The 27097-nt window shown below is 41.7% G+C and overlaps 2 protein-coding genes across 5 annotated transcripts in view; both read left to right on the forward strand.

Annotated features, from left to right (window-relative positions):
• Positions 1-4799, forward strand: part of GOLGA3 (golgin A3) — a 30732-nt gene extending 25933 nt beyond the window's left edge. For all 3 annotated transcript variants that reach the window (XM_064466522.1, XM_064466525.1, XM_064466524.1), the window contains one exon: positions 494-4799. In XM_064466522.1, the coding sequence (XP_064322592.1) occupies positions 494-701 (208 nt within the window). In that variant the 3' untranslated portion in view covers positions 702-4799. The remainder of the gene's footprint in view (positions 1-493) is intronic.
• Positions 4800-5742: 943 nt separating this feature from the next.
• On the forward strand, positions 5743-26848 carry ANKLE2 (ankyrin repeat and LEM domain containing 2). 2 transcript variants are annotated; one of them, XM_064466526.1, is made up of 13 exons: positions 5743-5794; positions 10244-10732; positions 11786-11977; positions 13227-13420; positions 14356-14544; positions 14814-14936; positions 15329-15395; positions 16057-16238; positions 17659-17765; positions 18657-18850; positions 19801-20524; positions 21082-21213; positions 23767-26848. In XM_064466526.1, exons 2-13 carry the CDS (start codon positions 10255-10257, stop codon positions 24002-24004), a joined length of 2820 nt encoding a protein of 939 aa, XP_064322596.1. In that variant the 5' UTR covers positions 5743-5794; positions 10244-10254; the 3' UTR covers positions 24005-26848. The 2 variants fall into 2 exon arrangements, with proteins under 2 accessions (XP_064322596.1, XP_064322597.1); XM_064466527.1 differs by lacking the exon at positions 5743-5794 and adding an exon at positions 5842-6103.
• The last annotated feature ends 249 nt before the right edge of the window (positions 26849-27097 follow it).

The following is a 27097-nucleotide window of genomic DNA, read 5'->3' on the forward strand; positions in this document are numbered from 1 at the left end:
GATGTTTGAGGGGAGCAAGCCTGTGATAATGTTCTCTGATCCTGTACTACCAGACTAGTCGCTTTGCTAAGTTGGTGTCTGAAGTCATAATGTGTTTATCTGGTTATTTTTGCTGTGCTTCTTTCCTCACCTCTACCACCCATCCTGTCTTTTATACCTGCAAGAGTGCCATGTTCATCAGGCTGCAGTCACTAAGTGCCTTTACTGAGGAAACAGTGCTGCGTCATCCCTGGCAACGAGTGTGTGCAGCAAAGGAGCTGATGCATTGTTGGCCCTTATTTTTGAATTGAGCATATTATATTTGTTTTGCTCTTAAACTATAGACAGACAATTCCTAAGCTGCCTGTAGACTTCCTTCTCTTGTATACAGCTATAGCTTAGATAGTCTTGGAGTAGGTATCAAGAACCAGAAAAGCAATTTTCTGATCTTGAATTTAGCAGTTAGCTTTCTGCTTGTTAATTATTTCTTTTTTGTTCTCATTACTTTCAAAAGGCAAGAAATGGACAGCCTTCAGCGTCAGATGGAGGAACACACCATTACAGTACATGAATCAATGTCTTCGTGGACTCAGATTGAGGGGCAGCTAATGGACCTTACCTCTACCAGCCCTGCAACTGCATCAGACCAGCAGGAGAGTCCTACTGTAGATGAAAAGAAACAGAATTGTAGTGTTAGTGGCAAGGAAGCTTTGACACTATAACCTCCTTATCAGTTGTCTTTCTTCCTGTTGCTTTAAGTATGTAAACAAATCTTTATCAAATTTATTTATTTATTTCCTTTTTAAAAATGGTGTTCAGTTGTGCTTTTGCCCGTAGAAGCAAAAGGCGTGGTTTTGAGGAACTGGTGTAATACTGAATGCAGAACATGCTATTCCAAGGGTTTGTTTGAAACCGTACCATAATAATTCTGTCATGCTGGGGACTGCCAAGTGGTAAATTTAGCTGATTTGGGGGTTTAGTAAGAGATTCAGATGCAGGTTTAAAGTGAGGTGAAGAGGAGCATCTGGTTCCAGTTCTGTATTTGTTCAACCTCGGTGAGTTTGTTATGGAATGACTGTTAATTATGTAATGTCTGGGGTTTGGTGGTGGGTTTGTTGTTTGTTTGTTTGTTTTTATTTTGTTTTTTTTAATTTGGGGAGGGGGAGGGAGGTGTGTTGTTTTCCCCCATCTTGGGTATATCCAGATCACAGGGGAAAAATAAGTTCTGCTCATGTTCAGCTATTAGCAGTGGTTCAGAACTGGATATATTGAGCATCCTCTTTCTTCCTTCCTGTAATCTCTTGTTCTTGAAATTCAGGTTACAGATATCTGTATTTAAAGAAAAAAATTCATTTGAAGCCATTTCTAGTTGTGAAGGTGATCTCTGACCTATAGCAAAAGAAACAAGACTGTAAAGACAAGCAATGCAGACCAGTATGTACCTTTGGCAGATTTGCCTGGGATGTTTTCTGAAGTATTAGGTTTTTTCTTACAGTCACAGGCCAGTAGGGAGCTTTGCTTCACTGCACAAACACTTCTTGCACCTTTTTAGTTCAACTTCTGAAGTAGACGCCCTTGAAAAAGGTATGCGTGTAATATATATATATGTAAGAAAAAAATAATACTTTTCTGACTTTGAATATCTGTTTTAATATGCTTATATACTGTAAGTTAAGGCTGACACAAGGGTTTTTTGTTACTGTCATTGTTTCAACGTTACGTTTCAGTTTGCTGTTTTTTGACATACTGTACAAATGGCTTGGGGAAATTAGCCCCTAAAGCCAGAGCTTTTAGAAATGTAATTATTTTTACTTTAAAAGACAAAATTATAATGCCTATGAAATTATTATTATTTTTATTAGCTTTATCTTCTCCCACACACTTCCCCTACTTTTTGCACCCTCAATCACAAGGTGTCCATCATGAATGGAAATGCTGGTACTGTGGCAGCTCCTCTGCAGAGCACCTTGACTAGATTATTATTAAAGCAGCCCACTTCAGAGTCCTTCACCTTTGGTCCCGTTGCTCCATGTGGCTCGTAGCACAGTGATAAGCCCATCCTCATTCGAAAATTCAGTGTGGGGGTACCGCTTTGCCTGATGTGCTAAAGCACAAATCAAAATATACGTGACAGATTATTTGGAAGATATAGTGGCAACTCATGTACTAACATGTTTTTGTCTTTAAAGCATAAAGAAAACAGGTCAATTTTATCCACTATAGTTTGCCATTTAAAAAATACAATTAATAAGTACAAGTAGATTAAGTGGCTGGCGGGGGAAAACCAAAAACTCTGGTTCATGTATTTTTGCAAAGAGGCCGTTGATGCTTATGGATGGGTTTGGTTGCTCAGGGGGTAAATGATTGCATTAAGGCAAAAAAATAAACAAAAAGCCCCAACCCACCCGTGTTTATCTAAAGTCTGATTTCTTGTAATTACCAATTCAAGCTCCAGTCCAGTTGAACACTCTGCACTTAAAGTGTCTATACTGACTGGTTTCATGCCACTCTGGTACTGGATTTTAACTTACGTTTTATTGGGATCAAAGTCAAGTGATGCTGAAAGTCAAGGTTTTGAAGTTGGTGGAGGAACAATTGCATTAGCGTGGCATTAGGTGCCCATCACACAGAATTACCAAATAATTGAAAGAAAAGTCAAAAGCTTTACAGACTAGCTTAGGCACGTTAACATCTGCATACTGCTGCAGTCTGCTTTGCAGAGTAAATGGTACTGATTATCTCGCGGCTGTCATGTTCTTGAACTTGTCTGGATATTAAACGCAAGAAAAAAATACGCAATATTGTTAAAGAACAAAATTAAAACTGCATAATGAATAATATACTCAGTACAAAAAAGTTATTGAATGTTCAGGATTTTAAATAAACTAACACTTGTGCAGTGTTAATGTTGCTGTTCATTTTAGTGAATACATTGCCTACAGTTAAGAATCCGTTATGGTTTAATGTCTGAAGTTTGGCAACAGTTGTACAGGTAAAGTTTTTATCTGGTATCAGAGAAGCCAGAATCATTAGAAACCTTCATAGTTCTTCAGAATGTCTGCTCTCCTCCTCTTTTTGTGCCAATAATCATACTGCATTCTGTTTTCAGGGCAGCGCTGCGTTTTCTTACTAGCTCCTTATAAAGACATCTGAGCTTATACAATCAAGTAGTCTTAGGTGCAGGGCTTTCCTTTCAAAGATGAGGGCGCTGTTGTGAAGCGCTCAGATTAGATTTCCTCGCTGACCCACCTGTCTCCCTCTGTAAGCACCTGGACAGTAGGTATTTTCATTTTACAGTCACCATGTGTGTTTTCTATAAGCAGAAGCACCATGTGTTTACTTAAATGAAGGACAGAGAGTGAGGCTTGAGGGTCTAAACCCAGGGAGGTACTAAGTCAGATAAGTTATGGAAGTCACTGGCAAGCCTTATAGAAAGAGCACCCTGCATGTGATAAAAGCAAGGCCTTTTCTTTGAAGCTCATCAGCTATGTTTCTCAGTTATCCAGAGAAATAGTTGCTGTTTTATTAAAAAGCCTCACCCTGAGGCTGAGCATGCTCGCTCTACAGAGCTTCAGGTCTGTGCTGTCTAAGCAATAAAACAAACCAGCTGTAGGAATGAAAACCGAGGAATACTGGAAGAAGAATCTTGTAAAGAGATTTTTCTTTTCCTCTTTCAAGCACTGCAATAGAATGTGTTTTCCATGTCTCCATCTTCAGTAGTTGCTACCTATTAAACCAAGTCTTGTGGATGAAGGAGGAATGTCACTGTAACGTCAGATTGCTTCCCAAATGATGAACGTTGGTAAACGCTGCACCATAACTTTTGCAGATGCTGTTGTATTTTTGAGGACTCTTGAATAATTGTTCATTTAAAAGAACCAAACACACACAACAAAAAACCAGCAAACCCTACAATGGAAAAAAATGTTAGTTACTGAGTCTCTGGTGTTGCTGAACATTGCTTAATGCTCCATTCTATTGTCTTCCAGAATTCTTGGAAATACTTGTGCACTGTATTGGGATCAGCTGAGCCCCTCATCCCCTCGTGCAATGGGAGGATCTGATCCCATACTGTTTATTTGGGCAATATCCTAGCTGAAATCTATGAGAATTTCACGTATGTCAAGAGCAGAGTAATATCCAGGATGAAAGTTCTAGTGCTCATATTTTCATGGATCACTTATTCCTCCTCAGGGGAGAGAACCGCAGTGGCACGGGTTTTTTACTGTTAGCTATGACAACATCAAAGGTGCACTGGGGACTCATCATATTATCAATATAAAATTAACTCAAAGATGACAAATTCACTACTGGTGATGCAAAAATCTTGTGATGAATGTTTTATTAACTTTGCCGGGGAAGTGTGAATAGTTGCATGTGACTTGCCATGACCAGCCTTCAAATATTTTCATGTGAAAGCAATTACAGTCCAAAGGAATTACTAATGCTCGTCAGCTGTCATCTGATCTCTCACGTCTCCTACTAATGCGTAACAACACTTCAGTCCTGGGCTACTGCCCAAAGGCAGCCCAATTCCCAATACAGATGCACAGGTTTCTAGGGGAGGGAAAGATGTTCTGGATATTGTATATGAAATATTGTTATGTTTTATACATGACATTCAGTAATGTCTGCTTAGGCTGTACTTGTAAAGATAGAAATTAATCATTTCATGTTCTTGAGTGGATAACCCAGGGGATGGGGGAGTTACGCTATGTACAATTAATGTTTATGATCATACAAAGCATGTTGATTATAAAAGTAATGTGCATAGGAATTCCTTTAAAAGTTTTGTGCAATAAACTATTTTTGGTAAAGGGCTCCATGTTGTTTGTACTTCTAAAGAGAAATTGATATTGTTTTCTCTTGGTTTTGGGCAGTAATTTTTAGGTTTAGGATTCCAAACATGTACGGCCACTTTTAAGGAAAAAAATCCAACTTACTTTGAAAGATTACGCTATTGTGTATTGATTTTTGACTGATTTTTAACCCATCTAAAATCAGTTGTTCTTGTATTTCCATTATGTTTACTTCTCAGTTTGCTGAACATGTCAGGAAAGAAAGGTAATGAGTGTATCTCCCTTGGCCTGAATTTGCTAACATCTTAAGTTTGAGCGTACAAAATGGAACAAGGCAGAGATGTTATCTTGATTCTAAATTAGCCAATTGTAATGATGAGGAGAGAAATACTGTCCCTTGCTTTTAATATTAAACAGTGTGAGTTAATGGGATGCTGACAGCTTCTTGTTGAAGCCCTGCCGCTTTGTCTCGTCATTTAAACCAGTAACTGACTGGTTTGTTTGCAGTACGAGCAGCTGTACCCCTAAGGTACCCCTGAGGTGGTGATGTTACACTTCATGGGAGGGATAGTTTACACCTGTGAAGGGACTTGCTTCCTTCTCTGCTTCTTCATGATTTTCCATCTCTGCTGGCTTATCTGAGACTGCTGCGGTGTTTGAGTTTGAGCTTTTTGCTCTATAAACAGGCATTTTGAATCTCGATAAACACTGTAAACCGTAAACATACAGACTATAGGTCTGAGGGGGAGGGAGGTGCTGTGGAATTGTCGAGTCCCGCATTTAAGCATCTCTCCGTGCGGTATCGGTCGGGACACCTCACCTACGCATATTCGGAGCTTAATTAAAAGCCACTTTTCCCGGCACGACGCCTCGCTGAGGTGAGCGGGGCGGGGCGGGGCGGGGCTGCCGTGCTTTTCTGTCAGGCAGCGGGGCGGGCAGGCCCGGCGGCGCGAGGCGGGGGCCTGGCGGGGCAGGGCGGGAGGAGGAGGAGAGACGGAAGCCGGGAGGCCGCTGAGGTACCGTCCCCGAAGGGCGGGCTGGGCCGGGCCGGGGCTGGGGCTGGGGCTGGGGCCGGGGCATGGAGCGGTGGGTCGGGGCCGCCGGGGACTGGGGCTCCCTGTGGGGAGTCGCCTGGGGCCGCTGGCCGGGCTGGGAGCTCTTGGTCGCCTGCGCGGTCATCGGCGCCGTGGGCTGGCTGCTCCGGTTGCTGGAGAGGAGGCCGGGCCGCCGCGGGGCGCCGGCGGCGGCCATCTCCCCGGCAGCCCTCTCCTCCCCGCCGCCGCTCTCCGCGGGGAGCCGGCGCTGCAGCGGCGGGAGCCGCCCAGGTGAGAGACTTGGGGGAGGCTGGCGGGGGGTGGCGCTGCCCCTCGCTCCGCGGGAGGGGCGGCCGGGCGGGCGGGCGGCCACCGCCCGGGGAGGCCTGCGGCAGCTCGGCCTCTCGCCCTTCTTGCCTCCGCCGCCCTGGGGTGGGCGCCCGCGGGTGGAGCTTCACAGCCGCGCCGCCGCCCCGCTCCTCCGCTGCCCTCTGCCTTCCCTCCCTCCCTGCCCGCCTGCCTCCGTCCCGGCGCACGCCTCGGCCCTGCCGGCGGCCTGGGCCGCTGCCCGCCCCACCCTTCTCCCGCCTCCCCGCTCCTGCTCGCTGCCTCCGTCCTCCGGCGCCGAGCCTGCCTTCCCTTCGAGCGCTAGGAACACATGCCCGTTCCCGGGAAGTTGCCCTTTTTTGGTGTCATCCTCCCCCCGCCCCCCTTTTCTTTTAATCCTGGCTTTTTTCAAGTTCGTTTTCCAGTTCTGTTTCTGCCACGTATTTCATAGCTGTTGGCTAATTTGGCAACAGGCAGTATAGGCTGAGTACCCGATTGCATCGCCACGATTATTTTGCCATGTGCAAATCTTAGCAGTCAAAATATAGCCAAAGACAGAATGTGTTTCTCATTTAATTCCTGCCATTACAAAATAGTAAAAAATATCCCTCTGTGTTCTTGCATTGCTCGTTTAACGAGTAGTAGAATAAGTAATATTCCTGTTCTTAAAAGTTGATCGATCATTCTTTCTTGGTACCAGTCTTAATTTGTTTTCTTAAAACAGATTCTGCTGTTTCATACTGAATGCAGTAAGACAAAGGAAAATGCAACTCTTACTCATTCTTCCAGATTTTTGGTTGATTTGGAAGAAGCTTCAAACATGTGGTTGTTGTTAAAGTAGTTACTCATATTTGTAAAGCCACTAAAGGCCACTTGCAAGACCTTGTGTGCTAAACTAGAAAAGGTAGCTGCGTCAGTGCTGGCTGTACTCTGGATCCCTTGGAATTACATGAAATGCATTTTAAAGTTTGAATAATCACCTTTTGCACCTGCATGTAGCAAATGATTGAAGGATCAGCTTAAAACAGGCAGTTGCTATTTCTCAGGTTTGCAAGTCCCACCGTTTGTTTTGGGTGGGTCAAAATGGGTGATGCAGTTAAAAATTAATAAATGCTCATCCATGTTAGATGAAAGCTCAATGTCAGAATACACACACGTTTCGTGAAAGTTCTATGTTGTCATTCCAACAATGTTTTTCCTGTTTCTGCAGGAAGCTTAGTGTAGAAAGCTCTTCATGCGAACAGTAGATCTTAAGCCAAACATTAATTTCTTCACTGTTGGGCTGCTTTGTCATTTCAATCTCTGATGTAGTTGTGCCTGAGTTGTAACGGCTGTGTGAAATGAATACTTTTTCTTACCTAGTTGAAGAAGAAAATTTTAGGTACCAAGTTCTACCAAAAATGTGAGATACCAGAGAAATCGTTCCTTCCTGACATTTTTTACTTAACCACAAGCCAAAAAGAAAGATTTTTTGCATGTGCCTGCATACTCCGTGTGCATGAATTGTACGTACGTAAGGGTCTGCTCTTCTGCAGGGTGACTGTGCTGGTTCTGAACCCTAAAAATAGAGCATTTCCTGAGTTAATTCTTTAAGGCATGATATTATGTTGACCCTTTTAAAGTGCTTTCATGGAGTTGTTTCTGCAATAAACTTTCTTGCCTCTGAGCTTTCATCTTGATTGTGTTTTTTCAGTTATACAATCTGAAAAAGAAAATCCTTAGAATAGTGAGGCTTGATATGCTTATAGTTGACCTCAGGGCCATATTGTATCTGTTGATTAATACATAATGGCATAAAATTTAATAAAAAAATAGGGAATTAAGGATCAAAAACAAGTGAGATTTCACATCTACCTTTGCAATCTGTGGGCAAGTCAGATATTCATTAACAGTGAGGTTGCTTGGAGGCTGGGGAATCATTAGGGAACTACAATACACTGGGGAGGTGGCTCAGCAGCATCACCTGTGGCTTTGCCACAGTTTAGGTAGTTTTTTTAAGCTGAAATACTCTTCATTTCCCATTGTTTCAGTGAGGTTCTAGTTAATATTTGGGAAACATTCTGGGACTGAGGTATGTCCTCTAACCACAAGATATTTAAAATTGAACATTCACAGAAAAACCACCAACTCTCAGAAGAAATGGCCCTCAGAGAAAACAACTCTCACACTCGTGTAACTCTCAAGTTACAATAACATTTGAAAACCTACTCAAGGTTTGACATTAACATCTTTTTCCGTAGTATTTCCCAACATTAGAAATGTCATTTTGCAGTCAAATTCCAGAGAAAATTTTACTTGGCTATATTGACAATTGCTGAAAGTTATGAAAATACCTCTGTGTGGTTGGGTTTTTTAATACATGACAAGCTTTGTTCTTACCAGCTTAATCCTTGGGTAATTTAAAAAGCTAAATTGTCATGTCTCTTTTGTTGCTGTATTTTGTGATGCTATATTGGTAATAAACACGGAAAAATACGGGAGTTTGACTCGACTGTAAGTCTATGATGGAGATGCCATTTTGGAAGTACTCCTGAGTTTGTACACTCTGACAAAATGAATAATTGACTCTACTAGGATCCAGTCTTTAGAGCGCCGCATCTCCGTGGTGTTAGGGTGCAGCTGTTCACCGTTCAAGCCTCTCATTAGTTTCCCAGACAAAGGTTCTTGCCCATCAGAGTGAATGCTCTGACTCATGTTAAGGGCTGCTTGTGCACCCTGTTCATAAAGCAGGAGAGCTCATAAATGGGGGATGTTCCTCATATTGCCATGTGCATCCACAAATGCTCTTTTGAGGAGAATTAAATTAAAAATACAGGTGATACTGGCATCATACCTGGGAGATTGTCTCTAATGGATCAAGATGAGAAGTTGTGTAAATAAAAAAAAGAGTGAATTAAAAAAATAGAAATAAATTCACGTGCAAAAGCTACAAATATGTGTTCTGGTAGTCCTAAGTTTCATAAACTGAGGGTGAAACCTGGAAGTGAAAACAAAGTACTAAACATGCCATACGCTCCTATGCAAACCAGTATAACCCATAAAACGGCTAGGTGATAAAAGGAAGGGTCACTTTGAGGGGGGAGTGAAAGCAAGCTGAAGGAATGCAACAGCCTAATCGTTTCTATCCTAGGGCTGTCCTTTCTGACTAGTGTACAGCAGGAAAGTCACAGCCTCTGTGGGGATACACGGATGCAGTACCCAATGAAATAACTTTAGAGCTTATTAAGTTCTTGAGCTGCCCAAATCCTGTATTTTTCAGTTGTGTTTTTCACAGCCAGAAATTCATACTGGCATCATGGTATCTTCTTGCTGACCGTGGAGAAGCTCTAAGTGTGTGGATTACATGGAAGGAAGTGAGCTGGGGGACTGGCAGCGTTGTACCAGAGAGAAGGATTTTCCTTTGGAAATGGAGACATTCTTCCAGCTCCTGCTTTTTGTTGGAGAGGGAAATCTGAAAAGATCAGCTGTGCCTTGTCTTCTGGCTCTTTGCTCTCAAAACCAGGGCTGGGAAACAGCATGTTGTGTAAATAGTTCCAGCCTTGCATCACAGCCAAAGATAGCCTCCCTGGTTGCTGCGTCATGCTTACGGCTTACACTTTTGTCAGCTAGAAATTCTTATGGAAATAATAGAAATGGTGCTGTGGTTTTAGCTGTAGGTGCTGCCCAACCAGAATCTCATACTGGGGCTGATTAGTCGTCGTGTTCTTTTATCCCACTGCATACACAGATTGTTCCTTTCTTGACAGGAATCAAAAGTTTCTCCACTTATCAGAAATTTTCCTGCATAAATATTCTGGATTGAGTTTTCACTCAAAATAAATTTGAAAAGGACAAACAAGAATAAAATATAAGCTGTAAACACTCTTCCAAGTAGTTGTGAGAGGAGGAAATAAACTCTTGGTATAAGTGATAGCTTACAAATGTTTTTAGTGTGTTGAGTTGAAAAATACTTTGTCTTCTCTGCAACATCGATAATCTCTTCAGAATCAGAGAAATTGTTATGAGACACTTTTCCTTGGTTTTAATACAGCGTTTAAATATCAGAAAATAAAAGTGGTGGTGTTCCTTACAGTTGATCTCCTCTCTTTTCTGCCTTTCCTATAGTTGAAATAACAATGGATGCAATATTATGCCGATTGAAGCAGCTCACCCCTGATGAGCTTAGAGAAGAAATTGTGAGAGCAGGACTGAAATGTGGGCCCATTACCTCGACTACTAGGTTTATTTTTGAAAAAAAATTGGCGCAGGCGTTGTTGGAGCAGCAAGGAGCGTTGGAGGAAGAAGGATCTGCTCTGTCAGAGGAGGCTGCTGGAAACGTCCCATCTCATGGCAGGCGGGCAGAAGCACAAAAGGCTTTGAAAACGATGGCAGTGAATCACAACGGCCACGGAGGTGTTTCTGAAGAGGCGGACTTTGGATACTGCGTAGGTCTGAACCCTCCAGAAGAAGATGCTGTGATGCACATGAACTGCTCAGCTCCAGTCTGTGGTGCAGGATGTGTTGATTCACAAATCAGCACTCAGACGCCGTCCAGAGATCCTCCACTATTCTATGGTGTTTGTCCAGTTTATGATGACATATTGGCAAGGAATGGTAAATATTAATTTCCTTTATTTCCAAGGATCAGCATTTTACAGTCATGTCTAAATAGACCTTTTCCTATGTAGCAAGTGATATGAACACCACTGTGTTACTATTTTAAGCGTTGCTTGAATTATTTTTTTGTTTCTGTAAATAGTATTTATTGGATTTTCTGAAGCATAGAAACCCAGTTATAAGACATCCCAGGTGTTCTGCCATAATAGCTGATACACATGAGGATCCTCTACTCCATGTAGCTCAGATGAAGAAAATTATTTCCCATCCTGCGCCTTTAATCCTTCTCAAGAATGAAAAGTAATCCTACAAGTAAAGAAGCAAAACCCCACTTATACTGTCATCAGTTGAAGCTTAAATGATGTAACAGATTTCATATTTTCCTTTCTGTCTTAATGCCAAATGGTATCAAGAAACATCAGTCATTCTTCACATTTTATTGATGAATACTGCAATAAGGAATTATTAAATTACCTAGTGGCAGGATTACAGTAGTACATGAAGAATCGTTTACTCTGAGACAGTAGTAAGTATTCTTGCTCACAGAAGGATATTCAGATACCTTAATTTGAACAAATGAACGTTAATGTAAAGGAGGAGAAGGAGAAGGATTTGATTAATACCTAAGGTTCTATGTAGGGGGTCTTAAAGTTGTGACAGTGGATCACTTATGTAGTTGATCTTTCTGAACAGGAGAACGTGGACACTAACGCAGGCTGAATGAGCTCCGAGTTCGCTTTTGAGTCTGGATGTGAAATACTCGCTTGTTGAAGCTGGCCCATCTATTAAAGAAGATGTTCAGACATTGATTGATACGAATGGCCAAACACTGTACACATACCACCTGATGTTAGCTGGAACGTGTAAAAGTCGTCTACTCAGTTTCCAAGAGAGAAAATTTAAAAGGACTTTTGATTCTTAACACCATGTTTGGTAGAGAAGCAGTTTGAGACCACAGCTGGAAGGATAGTCTGAGGGTTTTGTAATCTGTTTCTAGGAACAAATCTGAGGTTACTGAAATGACTTAACTTTGATTGTACTTTGTTGCAGAGAGAATACATGTTTATGAAGATAAAAAGGAAGCTCTCCAAGCTGTTAAGATGATTAAGGGTTCCCGTTTCAAAGCTTTTACAAACAGAGAGGACGCTGAGAAATTTGCTAAAGGAATCTGTGATTATTTCCCATCTCCAAGCAAGTCCTCTTTATGTTTGTCTCCAGTGAAAATGGGATCATTTAACAGAGGTAAGTGGGGGTGTTTGTCTGTGTACAGTAGATGCTGTATACAGTCTGCTCATTTTTTATGAGAGAAGAAGCAACAACTTCATGAGGAATATACTAATAACAAAGAATTTGAAAGGGTGAAGCGTCTTAATAAATTGAAGTCCTTTTAGAGTGGTGGTGTTTAGGAGAACCTGTAAACAAACGTAAGATCACAGCTCCAGAGCTTTCTCACCAAATAAAATTACTTTATAAATGGATATGGCAACCAGTTTTTAACTACATTTTTTTCCTGTGAAATAAATTAGGAACAGGCAGTAAAAAGCATATTTTAATTTTTTACTTCAAATCTGGTTTTACTCCCGTATAAGGTGATACTGTCACTGGAGAAGCCGTCCTTAAAGTTAATGGGCGCTTTTTCAAGAAAGGACGACCAAAGTTTATGTACAGAAATCAAAAGGAAAACAAGTATGTTGGAATCCTGCCATTTCTTTTGTAAAGAACTACCACAGAAGTAAACTAGAGCCCCAGGAATCTATGGAAAGACTGCTTTTTGTGTTTTAAAGCATAAGATTCGGCCTTCAGTGTATGGTTTCTATGCTCTATGTTATGATAAAGTAAACTGGTTGCTTTTAAAAGCAATTGTCATTCTGGTTCGCACGCATTTTACACTAAAAACCGTTGCTATTCTAAAGCTGAAATGTTGGTAATGGCCTGCATATATTGCTTAGTAGCCTGTGGTTATATTTAGTAGGATTTGATTTACTCATGGACTTCAGGAATTTTAGAAGTTTAATAAGACACTGATAAAATTGCGCAGTCTGTTAAAACTGTACTTGATTGTTAAGTAAGTTCATAAGTTCAGAAATGAAATGGTGACCACTGATCATATTTCACACTGTTAGCAGTTGCTTTATTAAAGGGACTGAGTAGTCACAGAACTGCAAAAGCAATTTTAAGATTTGGAAAATTCTTATTTCTTGTTGAAGTTTGGATGGAAGCAGGTTGGTAATTATAAAATTAACTGATCCCTATTAAAGTCTGAAACAGTTCTACAAGGTGATTAGGTTGTATTCTCCTCCCTCCCTCCCTATTACAAACTACTAGTATTTTTAAATGTCTTGTCATTGACCTTAATTCTTTTACTCCTGTACATTAAAGATGCAAAGTTAACACATATTTTAGATTAAAAGCTTATTTTCACGATCTGGGTGTGAAAATAGTGATCACTGAAAAGAATGTGTCTGGTAACATGTTACTTGTGTTTTGACAGATGGCTTATGCTCCCCTGAGACTGAAACTGCTAATAAGGAGAGAGCCAACAGTTACAAAAGTCCACGTACTCAAGATCTTACTGCTAAACTTCGGAAAGCTGTCGAGAAAGGAGATACAGCAACATTTTCAGAACTTATTTGGAGTAACCCTCGCTATCTGATTGGGTCGGGAGACAATCCGACAGTGGTACAGGTGAAAAAAAACAAATCCAAGTTCTGGTTTAGTGATGTAGCTTTGAGGCCTGATAAGCAGAACTGGAAGGAGTGCTGTTTTCTAGATATCTTGTTTCCACTGGTGCAAGGTTTCTCAGTGTTTATGGATACTAGCTGAAAGCTGAGAGAAACATGGCAGTTGTCTGTCTTGCATAAGTCACCCGTCACAGCTGAGAGTTTGCTTTGCTCCAGAAGAGCTGAAGAAACTGAGTATGCAGTTCTTCAGGGGAAGAATAGGCTTGTTTTCATATAGTATTGATCTCCTCCAAACAATTCCAGTCTTTTCTCAATAGAATGATTTTAAGGATGGCTGTAGCCAGGTGTTCCTACAGCACTGCTTACCTGGGCACCACCTTAAAATTTCAAAACGTGCTCTGTATCTAAAATCCACGTATAAGGTACTGTTTAGCAGACACTGACGATCTTACTTTAACAAATTACTTCTATCAGACCAGCTTTGTGAAGCTGTTGAAAGTTTGTATGTCATATATTACAGCAAACTGAATTTTGTAGATATATACCCACCCATTTTCCTGCTCTTTTTATACACTGAACTTCTGATCTCCTTTTATTACGTGATATCTTAATATGCCTTCTTTGCCACATTTTTGCCCTAGTTGTAAAAAAAAAAGACTATAGCTGAGTATAGGAATAAATTCCATTAATTTTAAGAATAATGTGGATATAAAGATGCATAAGTCTTTACAATATCATATAATTTACTGCCGTTCTGAATGTTTATGTACTGTTTCGTAAATGTCTTTTCCTAATAAAACATTAAGAAACATAAATCTAAATCTAAGACTTGGTGTGGGAACCTTTGTATTTTCAGTCAGATCAGTTAAGCGTATGGGCATAAGAAAGCTGTTTAAATTTCAGTTCATTCTAATGGTTGTCTTTTGGGGTTTTTTCCAGGAAGGGTGTAGGTACAATGTCATGCATGTTGCTGCCAAGGAGAATCAGCCTGGAATCTGCCAGTTATTACTGGACACTTTGGAAAATCCGGAATTTATGCGGCTTATGTATCCAGATGATGATGATATAATGTTGAAGAATCGCATCCAATATATTGTTGACCTATACCTTAATACACCAGATAAAATGGTAAGACTTGAATATTTGCCAGTTTCTTATTATGGAAACAACTGGAAGGTGTTATGGGTGTGTAAGGGAGAAGGGAAGAGAGCAGAAGGCGACACTTCTAGCAAAATCAGTTAATAGTCATCATTCTACAGTATGGTGGGAAAAGATGTTAAGAGCCCTGATAATTAGTCATGACATTTATTTACTTTTCCCAGTCTCAAAATAAGACACTTGAGATTGACTTTGTCATGTTTCCAAATACATGTGAATTTCCGTTTTTCCCACTGCAGGGCTTTGATACTCCGCTGCATTTTGCCTGCAAGTTTGGGAATTTGGACGTTGTTAAAGTGCTCACCTCACACCCAGCTATTGTAAAAAAACCAAGAAACAAATACGATCAAACTCCAGAAGAGGTAGGTCTCTTCATGTCCACAGCAAAACCAAAAACGTTATGCCTAACCAATATTTTTCAAGCTCAAACATTTACTAACTACTGCAGATAGAAGGTTTGTAGGAAGATACTGGGGCCATGATTAGAGTGTAAATCTTTGATAACATTAAAAATATTTTACGTTGATTGTATCTGGGGAAAAGTTCTAGATTTTATGATTCACTGCCTTTTCTTTAGCGTGTCCATTTTATGGATGTGACTGTATTTTAGTGGTGTGTTTTGCTATGAATTACAAGTACTTGATGAGGTGGGTAGAGGCCAGTAATGTGACTATTCAAAAAGAACTCACATTGCGATTGATTTAAGACCGATGTCTTACGCTTTACTAACAAACAACTAAAATTATATTAACAGGTAGTTTGTGAAAGAAGCAAGAATAAATCTGCAGAATTGAAAGAAAAACTAAGAGAGTACTTGAAAGGTCTGTATTCAGAGTTCTGTGCTGTATCAGGCATGTGTTTTGGCTCTTTGCCGTCGCCTATTCTGTTTGCTTTCTGTAGTGTTCCTGTTCTTAAATGGTGCTACTGTAGGGGGCTGTGAAAACCAAGGAGAAACTACAGCTGACAAGGAATAGAAAACTTCTTGTCTTTTAAATTACATGGTCAGAACTCTTACTGTATGGATCACAAGGTTATCCTCATAGCTCTGTAACATGGGCACAGCCCTTATTTTATTCAGCGAGCCTGAAGCAGAGAGTTTAATCTAAAAGCAAACAAAAGACCTTTGCAGAGCAAGAGATTTGTTTGTCACGCTGGGGAGTTGTGTCATTTCTTTGACACGGAACGTTTCACTGTATTGTCACATGTGGGGTTAGGCATTTGCAAAAGGAGGTTTTGAAATTTGTTGAAGATCCTTAGGGATGGGGGGTGTATATCAGTGCCGGTGTTTTTGTGTTTGAGAGAGAAGGGAGCCTGTACTAAAGCAGGCCATAAATGTTGAAACAATGAGTTTGAATTACAACCAGTTTTACTAGTGAAACAATGTCAGACACTTAGGTACACAGGTGTATTGATATTCTAGGAAGAAGCAGCAGGATAATGTAAGCAAAACTTCTTGAGAGAGCTTTGTATTATTTATTTTAGGTCAATACTATGTCCCGCTCTTGAGAGCAGAAGACAATTCCTCAGCTCCTGTAATTGGTGCGCCGTGGTCGCCTGATCAGACAGATGATGGTCCCCACAGAACTTTATCTAAATACACTGGCAGCCCCAAAGATCCAGTATTGTCCATAAGAGCTTTCGCAGGCCCCATGAGCCCCTCAAAGGTAAGGAGAGAACTTCATATGACTCAAATGCCTCTTTCCCCTTTTTTTTTAGTAAAGAACCGTGAGAAGATCCACCCACAGTTCGCTGTGTGGTGTAGCTTGCCCCTGTTAGATTGCAGCTCTCTTTTTCTTGAAGAGCTGGATCTTCTGCAGAACAGAAGCACAGAAACTTCTAAATACTTTTTATTGCTGAAAAGAGAAACACGTGGTGTAAATGGGAGTGGAAATTTGGTCATAAGAAGGTTGTTCTCATTCCTATTGGAACCTATTCACAGAGCACTCTTCGACAAACCTTTTGTGGTCTTACAGATAGTGGCTCTGACTTCCTAATCTGAAACAAAGCCTTTCAATGAGGCTACGAATCAGTTTTAAAAAATCTTAACTACAACTTTATCTCGTTTCTAGAAATGGACGCTGGATGTTAGAAGCAGTTTATCACCTCTGCTTGTTGAATTACTATTAATATTTTTTTCTAAACGACCAAGTAGTAGGTGTTGGGATGGTTCTGGAAAAGTATTGATTGTACAGTAGAAAAGCGACATTTTTAGTTTTCAGGAGGAATACTTAGTTATTGGTTAAATATATTCTACATTTACAGACGTTTCTTTGCACATATTGAAAGGATGATTCATGCTGGAAGTATGACGGCTTTAGAAATAGCGAATAAACACAAACTAGGACTTTCTGTCATCTAATGCTTGGATTCTTCCAGGACTGAGTTTTACTAAAGTGCTTAATGCTTTTTCTTCTAAACATGCTCATTGGTCAGTTTTCTGTTCAGCTAACAGAAATGTAAATATATTTTACACTCTGAAAATTCTACCTAGGATGTAAACAATGCATTATTTTGATTACTGACAGATACTTCTAATGTCTGAATGTAATTCCTAGTCATTGTTGCTGATTTTTGTCATACAAAGGCATAAAGTTTGGGATTTTACAAAAATCCAAACTTCAAAATAAACAGCAAGAATATATTCTAATCATTACAGCAAGTTTGTGGAATATGCATATAAAAATATCACCTTTGCATCCAAGAAACCAGTGGCCAAGGCAACATTTATCATTAAATAGAAGTATAATGGCATGGGAAAATTATATTCCTGCTGCACACAAATTAAAACCAGGCTGACTTAGTGTCTATGTAGTTTACTCTAAGGTGGTTACATGCTGTGGTCCTTACTCTTTTAATAAGCAGTTATAAGATCAAAGTAACCAGTAATCCTGGGAGGAGTAACTCTGGATCCAGTGTGAGATTCTTCATAGCTAGCGTTGAGCAACACTTGCGGCAGAACATGAGTTGTTTACGTGTGGACAGCAAACGGCTAAATGTCTTCTAGAGCTACGGGTAGACATTTAGCCAGCACTGAGCTTCGTGTTGTAGGGGGTAGGTTTTTTAAATTATTTCTGTTTTTTAAAGGCCGAAGAATTTCGCAAGCTTTGGAAGACTCCACCTCGAGAGAGAGCTGGCTTCTTTCACAATGTCAGGAAATCTGATCTGGAGAGAGGCGTTGAAAGAGTTGGAAGGTATCTAAAAGATCATCAGTATGAAAAATTAGCAATAGAGCCATTAAAAGCAAAGGACTTGTGCTGAGAGTACGGTTGTTACTTACTGAACAATATCTTAGGGCAAAAGTTACTGGCAGAAATATTTATGCAGTGTGTTGTAGTTGGATTTTTACTGTATTTTTGTGTAAACAAAATAGCTAAAAATGTGAGAGCTAGCTTTCTTAGCTTTGGGAATCAAGAACAAAATATTTTAACTGTTACTGATGGTATGCATAGAATGCTTTTCTCAAATATTTACTTGCCTAATTTGTCAGAAGACCTAAAATTATGCATAGCCTACTTTTTCTGTAAAATTGAGGGATTGGTAAAAAAGATAGCAGAATGAAAAGATCCTAATAGAAACGTTCTGCTTTATAAAAGCTGTGTGTTGTGGTATGTGTCCTCGCTGTTGAAATACCTGGTATCAGCAATATATGGAGAAAGGGTACTTTGTTAAAAGCTGACTAGGTTTCTTTCCTTAAAATAACCCCTTGCTTCCTCCTACCTTCTCCCATTCCCAAATAGAAAAAGCTAGTGAATGGAGTTTCATTCAAATCACGCCTACATCAGTGGGAGTTCATCCCTATCCAATGTCTAGAAACAGTCAGCTTAAAAATAGCAATATTTATGCTGCTAACTTCTAAGAATAGTAGATTAAATTTGAAAAATATTCTAGAAAAAAATTAGACGACGCTACGTTTGCTAAGGATGTATAGATCACTTTTGCAGACTGTTGATTGTTGTGGAATTGTGTTGCCTAGTTGCACGTTTGTACTCCTATTAATAGCTGATAAAATGTGTTCAGAAAAGTTATTGTCAAACTACTATTTATGTCTTCACAAATGATTCGTTTTATTTTATTTATTGCAGGGAGTTAGCTCATGAACTGGGGTTCCCGTGGGTTGAATACTGGGAATTTCTGGGCTGTTTTGTTGATCTGTCTTCCCAGGAGGGGCTGCGAAAATTAGAAGAGTACCTGAGTCATCGGGAAATGAGCGAAAAGGCTCAGCAAGAAACAGGGGAAAATGAAACCTGCAATAGATATAAAACTCCACATCCTTCTGGTAAGAAAAGGGCAAATGCTACGAACAACAGGCTGTACCTAGGGAGAAGAGGGAGAGAAAAAGCTCGGTGCCCTGGGGAAGCGGTACTCACCTGCTGTGGTTGCTGTTATTAATCTGTTATCCAAACAGGCTGATCATGGTATTGAAAAGGTAGCTAACAGACCGCGAATGTAGGACTAGAACAGACCTCATTAGGTGTTGGTTGTCGTTCATGCAAAGTGCTTTATTCGATTGTAGCCCCCACATGAAATTCCTGTAAGACGGCCTCTGTCTTCAGTACGTTTTTACTCGGAGCATTTGGGACTTCGTCTCAGAGTACAGAATTTTGTAATCCACAGATACAGAATAATTTCTTAAAGTAACGGAATAATTCTTTACAATTGAGGGTGAACGACACACTGAACAACACCCGGGAGAGCTGTTATACCTTCTCAGACCACTGCTTGCCTTGTGTTTATGGAAGGCACCCGCTAGTCCCAGGTCTTTGCGTTCCTTCCACCTTCTTTCCCATGTGATTATAGATCTGAAGGGGCTCTGGTACTGGGATACACTGGGCTGACAGGACCCCGAAGGATAGTCATTGGACTAGTCACAAGCCTTTCTGCTTTGGAAGAGATTAAAACTTAGTAATGTTTTCCTACCCTGTTCTGCTTTGTCCTGACTTTATCCTTTGTTGCTGGTTAATAATTGAGGTGAAGAGTGTAGGAAACACAGCTCTCAAGTGACTAGGAGATAAAAGGTTATTTGTAAAAAAAAAAATACAGCCTTAATGTTGTCATTTTGCATTTATAGCTTCAGTTAGGTTAGGGCACGCTGTTGCATAAACAGAATCACAGAGGGCTTCAGTAAATAGGATAAGGCATAAAGATTTTGCATTTGTTCCTGGCTTCTGTGATGGGCGTTCTGTCGAAAGTCTTTTTATGTGTTGCTCTTCTTAAATTTTTTTACAGGCAGGAGTAAAAAGTGCTGCAATTCCATTTCTGTTGGAGCATTTTTGGATGAGGATGATGATGACATGAGCTTAGAAGAAATTAAAAACAGACAGAACGCAGCACGGAATATCAGCCAGCCCGCTGCGTCCAAGGAGCCTAGTATCGATGCTATTGGCGACGCCGAGTGTGATATCTTGTCAATGGGGCGTGCAGGAAACATCATAGAAACGTCGGATCGCCCCAGGCACTACGAAAAGGCGGTTTCTTCCAGCAAAAATGGGTTTTGCAATCCAGTGTCTGGTGAAAGGATAAAGAGTGACAGAAAGCATTTGCATGATGGAGAAGAATGCCTCGTATCGCCTGTTTCCAATTTGCTGTCAGAATTTGAAAGCCTGTCATTCCAAGAACAAGAGGTTGCAGGAGAATCAAATAAAATCACTAAAAAAACCGAGAATGAGCGAATTCTGGCTGAAGGAGCAAGACCGGTGAGAATACCCAAGGACCATCTGGATAAGACCTGCTATGCCGTTTCACTGGCAAGTTCTGAGCCCAGTCTTACAGGTAAACCTGGAGAGACCAAGTTAGGGACAGAACACCAAGCACCATCAGAGAAGGAGAGGATGTCTGTGGAATCTGGAATTCAGACTAAGGAGGCACAACATCATCAAGAACGTTCTTCCCCGAAATTTCTTTTGAAGGCTTCGCCCACAAATGACAGTTCTAAGAAGTTATTCCTGCTTGGGTAAGAATTGTCTTTTTTAACGCTTCTTTGTCCATTGGTTTATGTATGCAAAACAAGCTGCTTTTTACAGTATCATTGGGAGCAAGGTTGAGATGATGTGATACTAAGCAACACTGGCTGCAGTCAGCCTTGAATGATCATCTTAAAGGGCTTCAGTGCTTGTACGGTAGCCGTGCAGTCCTCTTGCCACTAATTACCTGAATACCTTGTCTGGAGCAGAAGGAAGAACTTGATGTTTCCAAACGAAATTCAGGTAACTTTGCTGTTTACCGTTCATCTGACAGGCTTTGACTTCATGATGAGCCTGGCTTAAGTTAACAAAGGTGAGATGTCCTCAGATTGAATTTTCAAAATTTTTATTTTATGAGACTACTGTGTAATTACGGACAGTCATTTTTGTGGGGGCCTGCGGAAAAAGTTCATAGTGAAGCTGTGCTTACAGAGGAACACGGGCCATTTGTTCGCTTATATCAAAAATAAATGATTTGGAATTGGGATGTTTTATTGCCTGAACAAATACATAGTTCTCTCTTCATCTGGTTCTGTTTGTATCCTAGGGAGCAGCCCTCGAAGCTGGACAGTGATGTCTTAGCAGCTATAGAAGGAGTGGATATTGATCCACAGAAATACCCCATCATTTACAAATGGAAACATGCAGTGCAGTCGTACTCTTCATCTGACAGGCAAAGGTATTTCTGCAAATTCAGTCAAATGAGTTGAAATAAAAGTTTCAGCGGGTCAGCTGCAGAGCAGCTTGAATAGCTGGAATTCCAGGCCTTGTTGCTCACAAAAACCTTGTTTTAAATATTCAACTGTATTAACTATTAGCGTGTTTCTGAAATGAATCACCGACCCTTTTTGGCTGGTGCCTTGTTAATAAGACGAGTTTACTGGTGCTGCAGACAAATTCCTTCCATTACACTGCAGCTCCAGATAACTTCAGCACAGCCATACAGACAAATCAGACAGAAAACGAAGGTCTCGAGAGCGTAAGTGTTTTCCAGCTGGCCAGTGTCTCGGTTTGCTGGTGTGTTACCTAGTACCTGGAGCCTTCATTGGCCTCAGGGTAGCCGTGATGCCAGCTGGTGATTCATCCCTGTTGCTTTGGGGTACGTAGGTTGTGCAGAGTGATGTTAAAGTGATTTAAATATCTTCAGGCGTCTTTTTAGTATTATTTTTATTTTGCCCTCCATCGCCCCAGTCCGAAGGGATTGTTAGTGTGAACGCTGGGGTGTGTTTCGTTTTTAGAGGATGTCACTCACGTTTTGCTGCACAAATGATGGGAGCGGGCTGCATTTGTTGGGGCGCCCGAATACACGTTATGCCATTCATGTTTTATTTTGAATGCTGTTGCTTTTGGGGGACCCAGAGCACCAGCTTTCATTCGAGTGGCTTCTTTGGGTAGTTGTATTAATGTGGATATTTATTTCCACGGTGACGGACATGGGTGAGAACACTGAGGAGTCCCTTGCTTAGACAGCCTGCGGTTGATACTTAGCCATGATGAAGTTCTCAGAAGAGAAAGAGGTGACCCAGTGCCACACAGCAGATTGGAAAGGGGCAGGAACAGAAAGCCATCAGATGACCTGGACTGACTTCTAGTTTTTTCTTCTTTCTTCCAGCTCTCTTAAATGCAAGAAATTCCACTTATTATGAGAACTATTTCCACTAATAAGTTCTGAATATTAAACATGAATTTTTCAAAACATCCTTCAAAGACAGAACCTTTAAAGCTCTGTCAGAGTTTGTGAGAGTTCTAAAAATACAATTAACTGGCTTCGCTGCCCACAAAATCCAGAGCAGGAGTTGGGCACCAGCCGCTGGGAAGTGCAGCTGTGTTCAGTTAGCAGGGATTGGAGCAGGAGGAATGTTGGGGAAGAGCTGAAACTCCGCGTGGCAGGGCTGAAAGCAGTGCAGGCGGTCAGCGGAAGGAGGGGCGCTGCGCAGGGCCGAGCACCGCGAAAGCGAGCAGCTCGCTTTTGTCTCCATGTTCCAAATAGCGCAGGGAAGCAGGGCGGCCATCAAGTAGAGTTTTAGAAATATCCTTGAAGCTCACTAAGGTTTTTCTGTGCTTTAGAGTGGAGTAGAACAGGCGAATATTTTCATATACCTGGTTGATAGGGTGTCCTTATTACTACTTCATTCTTCGAATTCTCTTGTCCCCTGATTTGTGTGATTAATTTTTGTGGAAGAAATAGGCTAATTATTAGGCTTTTTTCATTTGTATTCCACTGTCTGAAGGGTCTGAAGTGTTGTTCTGAAGTGCTAAAACTTAACACAAGGCTTTTAATCACCTAAGTAAAAAAGCTTACTGCAATTATTTGACAGTGCCAAGGCGTGCTCTGTCAGCCTCCTCACTTTTGCACTCTGCCAAACGCGAAGAAGCGACACGCTCGATCACTCTGTGCTTAGATATGCAGGACTCTGGCTGCAGAAATCCCACCTCCTGATAGATACCAGTAGGTCTGTCAGAAGGAAATAATTCCAAAAGGTTCTAAATAAGCTGTGTGCCTGCGTATCCTGTGTAGTTGGCTTTTATTTGTTGATTTATTTTTGAAAACCTTTTAAAATGTCTTTCGTTTGTAGCAGCTCATTTAAGAAATTGCTTCACATGCAAAAGAAAGCACAGGAATGATTCTCACGTGCTAGAATCATCCTTCGGTCACCCTGCCTTGCTTAAGAGAAAAGCAGAGAAAAAGGAAAGGTGTGACAGAAAAGGTTTCTTAATTTAACAAAGGACATATTTTGCTCTGTTTTCAAAGGAATTTTAGATCCTAGTTCTTGTTGATATAAGAAAAAAACTGACATTTACTATATAGAAAAATGATGCTACCTCTGTGGCGTCCCAACACCAAGGTTGTTTTTAAAAAGGAGGGGGGAAGTCCTGCAATAGCTGCGGCACTAACCCAGACCAGGACTAAATACATCCAGTTGGACTAAATTTGGAGTAATTTGGACTGAAATTGTCCAGGTGCTCCACAAACAGCCATTTAATGTCTTAGGGCCATTTTGGAACAAATGGCATCTTACTGATGAGGCAACACGTCTGTGTGTCTCATATTGTGCATATATTGTGCTGTTGCTGTCTCTGCTCAGGCCTGTCTCACACCAGTTACGATTCTTCTCTGCTAGTGCATTATTTCTAAGCTCTGCAAGTGGCCCTGAGCACGAGTGCTCTCTTTATTGCTCTCCTAATTGCAGTTTTCTTAACAAAACGCAAAATGACGGTTTGTTTCTTTCAGTTGGCCGAGTCCGGCACTGAAGGCAAGATCCAAGTCCCAAACCATCGCTGCTGGCCTTCCAAATGCTTCCACGTATTCTAATTCAGGAAGAAATAGTCCCGTAACAGGGAGTCCAGGGAAGCACGGCGCTGCCGCCTCCTTCTCTCCAGAGCCCGGGAGCCCTGGGCGCTACAGTCCAGCCTGTGTCAACCAAGCTCTGTTAAAACTGCGTTATTTTTCGGAGCCTTCTGCCCACTAAAATACGATTCATCTTCCTGAGACTGCAATTATATTTTCATGGATAGAGCGGAGGAAAAAAACCCAACCTACAATGTTACTGAAGTGACATGCGGTTTGTACTTGGCTATTTATTTTTCCTCAATTGAGGACACCTGTATGTTTAAAAAAAAAAAAAAAATTGAGTATCCGTCTTTAGGCCATATACGAGATAGATTGCCGGTGATACGCAAGAAGTTAGTGGCAGTCAGTGCAGTTGTCCAGTAGCTATGAATTAACCCTCGTGCCAGTAAAGCAGTGAGCTGAACCTTTACTTAGGAAGGGTGGTAGTTCGCCATCACCCGTCGTCGTCGTCATGAACCCGTTCGCCCTCAGCTGCGTTTCTTTTGCTTGGGTCGCCTGGAGGACGCGCATCCTCAGTAAAGAGCACTTGTATGGAAGCAACGGCAGGAGGTTAAACGTCCTTCCGTGCGCAGGGCGATGCTCGGGGAAGCCTAAAGCACCGCCGGGGTCACGACAGCCTTCCGGGCCGGGCAGGAGCGTGAAACCCTGTGCGTGAACAGCCAGTGAGCGCCTGAACCAGCAGCGGCGGGGGCTGGAGGGGTGACACTCACGCACTGCTGCCGCTGTGGGTGTGTCTGCGCGCAGAAAACCTTGAGTCTCTGCTTGTTCTGCGGCTGGTAAAAACACCGTGATACACTTGAGTGTTTTAGTAAAGGGGCACTATAGAAATTAGTGGTATTTCTTTAAATGTTAGTTTGAAGATTAAAAAAATATATAGAGAGATATATAAAAATCAGCTGGTTTTTTCCCCACAGAAGCTTTTAACATTAGCAGATTTTAACAGTTACTACACAAAAGCACATCAGCAATAATTTCAGCAGATTTACCAGCACGACACCTTCACGGTCTGGTTTGTTACAGATGGGAGCGGTAGCCAGTGACCCAGGAGGTGGCTCCTGATTTCCCGACTGCAAAGAGAGAGGAGTAAGGACTGAAAATATTTTTATTGAAATCTAAGCTTTTACTACATCTCTAGTCTTGATGTGGTAATGAGGTTTGGTTACAGCAGTCAGTGATTTGATTCTTTCACTTCTGGAAGAATGACTTGTTTCGACAGAACGAGGCTGGGATTGAAGGATGCTTTTCAAAACACAAGACAATTTTCCCAGATCAAGCTTAAAGGTTGTAATGGTGCTTGAAAGAAAGCTTCCAGAAAGAGCGGTCTCTAGTGCCGCCAGCTCTCTAGGTGGAAAAAAAAAGACACGCCTATCGTTACACGTAAATCCGATCAGAAAATTAAAATCTGCCGAGGCTGTGCTGGTGAAAAAGGGCTGGGTTTGGCGTCGCTGGTGCCACACAGTGCGGGAGAGCGCGCGGCACCGCCTCGGCCGGCTGTGAGCGAGGTGTAGGGCCACCGGCACGCCAGGTGCGGGCGGGGCGGGGCAGTGCGGGTCCAGAGCCTGGGCTTGGGGTCCAGCGCCTGGGGGGGTCGAGGGCTGCTGCCGGCCCCGGGTGGCTGGTCTGCACACGAAGCGCAAACCCGCCAGGAGGTTCAGGATTTGGTACAGACCTAAAACACTGCACTTAATGCTTTCGCAAGCTTAATAGTGCCTTTTGTAACATATATTTTATTTTTTAATTAAAGTCTTGTTGTTTTAGAAGTTTTAAAAAAAAAAAAAAAAAAAAAAGTGGCATCCACTTACTATGGGCACATAAACTAGAGTTGTTTTGGGTTTTTCCTTCTGGCCCTTGTGAACAGAACGGATTTTAATGTCCCTCTCCAAGGTGATTACCTGGCGCGCGAGCGCTCGCTCTGGGAGCGCAGCCCTGTTTTCGAACTTATTTTTAAGAAAAGGCTTATTTAGCTTGCGCTTTATACTGCGCCCTGCGTCCCATGCGCTAGCCATTAGAACGCACTAACACCCAACTGACGGGCGGCGAAGGCGCTGGGGCAGGCAGGGGCTGCGCTTGTTAAGAGGCATTTTTTAAAAAAAACACAGAAACACACCAAAAACCCCACCCACAACCTGCTCCGTTACCAAGCACATTAACTGACTTTTTCCTGAGGGTTATTTGTCACTCAGTTTTTGCCGCAGCAGCCTCCTGCTCGCAAACTGCTTTTTTTTTTTAAGGTCCGTGATTCCTACAGTTTTTTTGGGGGGGGGTGGGGGGTGTTTAGTTTTGGTTATTTTAATAATTTAATGTAAACCATGTCTCTCCTTCTGGGGGTATTACGCCAATGATGGTTACTTGCCTAATAACCATGTTAATGCCCATTCCCAGTAGCAAGTTGCCGCTGCTGTTCGCCGCCCTCCTCGTCCCGGCGCTGCCGTATGGCGCCGGAGCCCTTTTGGTCAGGGCCGGGCACCAACGCGCTCGTTTGTCTTCCTTTTACCTTTGTTGTTATGCTTTGCTTTCTTTTTTTTTAATATTTAAATGAATATTACTGGTGTCTACATGTAGGATAGACACCCCACCCCCCCTTTCACTTTGTAATTTTGTTGTGGGTTGGTCAAGCAACTTCTTTTTTTTTTTAACTGTGTTCTATACTGTGCATTGTCCAGTTGTACTGCAGCAAGGGGGGATTTTTCTAACACCATATTTACTTCAGCTATTAAAAAAAATAATTGCAATTTATGTAGCAATTTGATCATTCGTGGTTGTGATGAAAGACACGTTAAATCAGATTGATACTGCATGAATTGTGGTTTCCTGGCCAAAATTCACTCTTAAAGGTGCAAAAGATTATTTGTGGGATTGGTTTTGTGGTTTGTTTTTTTTTTTAAATTAGCCAAGAATCATGTTAAAACTCCGGCCTTACCCTGCTTTCTGTTAAACAATAAACAAGTAGCTGAAAGCGTCACGCTGCGTTTAGTTGCTGGGGCGTGGTGGTCGGTAGCTGGTGGATAGTCCTCATTTGTCCAGGCCTTGCTCACGCAGCCACCGGCACCGTCTGTCTGCGCGCGGCGACGCCGCGTGACGCCACCCGAGACTTGAACACTCTCAACACCTTTGACAGGACGCCCCCAACGCTGTAAAAATTACACACTCAATTTTAAATGTCCGTCCTCCTGCCCAACGTCAGTGCTACTGAAAATGTTCATTTCTGTAG

The sequence above is a fragment of the Phalacrocorax carbo genome, chromosome 15 (genome assembly GCF_963921805.1).
Source record: "Phalacrocorax carbo chromosome 15, bPhaCar2.1, whole genome shotgun sequence".
Classification (NCBI taxonomy): Eukaryota; Metazoa; Chordata; class Aves; order Suliformes; family Phalacrocoracidae; genus Phalacrocorax; species Phalacrocorax carbo.

What these genes read in the sequence shown, in the direction of transcription:
- ANKLE2 (XM_064466527.1), top strand. Translation starts at nt 5,857, where the DNA reads ATGGAGCGGTGGGTCGGGGCCGCCGGGGACTGGGGCTCCCTGTGGGGA. An exon ending in ACGATCAAACTCCAGAAGAG is followed by an intron (nt 14,937 to 15,328) that starts GTAGGTCTCTTC and finishes TTATATTAACAG; the next exon opens with GTAGTTTGTGAAAGAAGCAA. An exon ending in TCTTCATCTGACAGGCAAAG is followed by an intron (nt 21,214 to 23,766) that starts GTATTTCTGCAA and finishes TGTTTCTTTCAG; the next exon opens with TTGGCCGAGTCCGGCACTGA.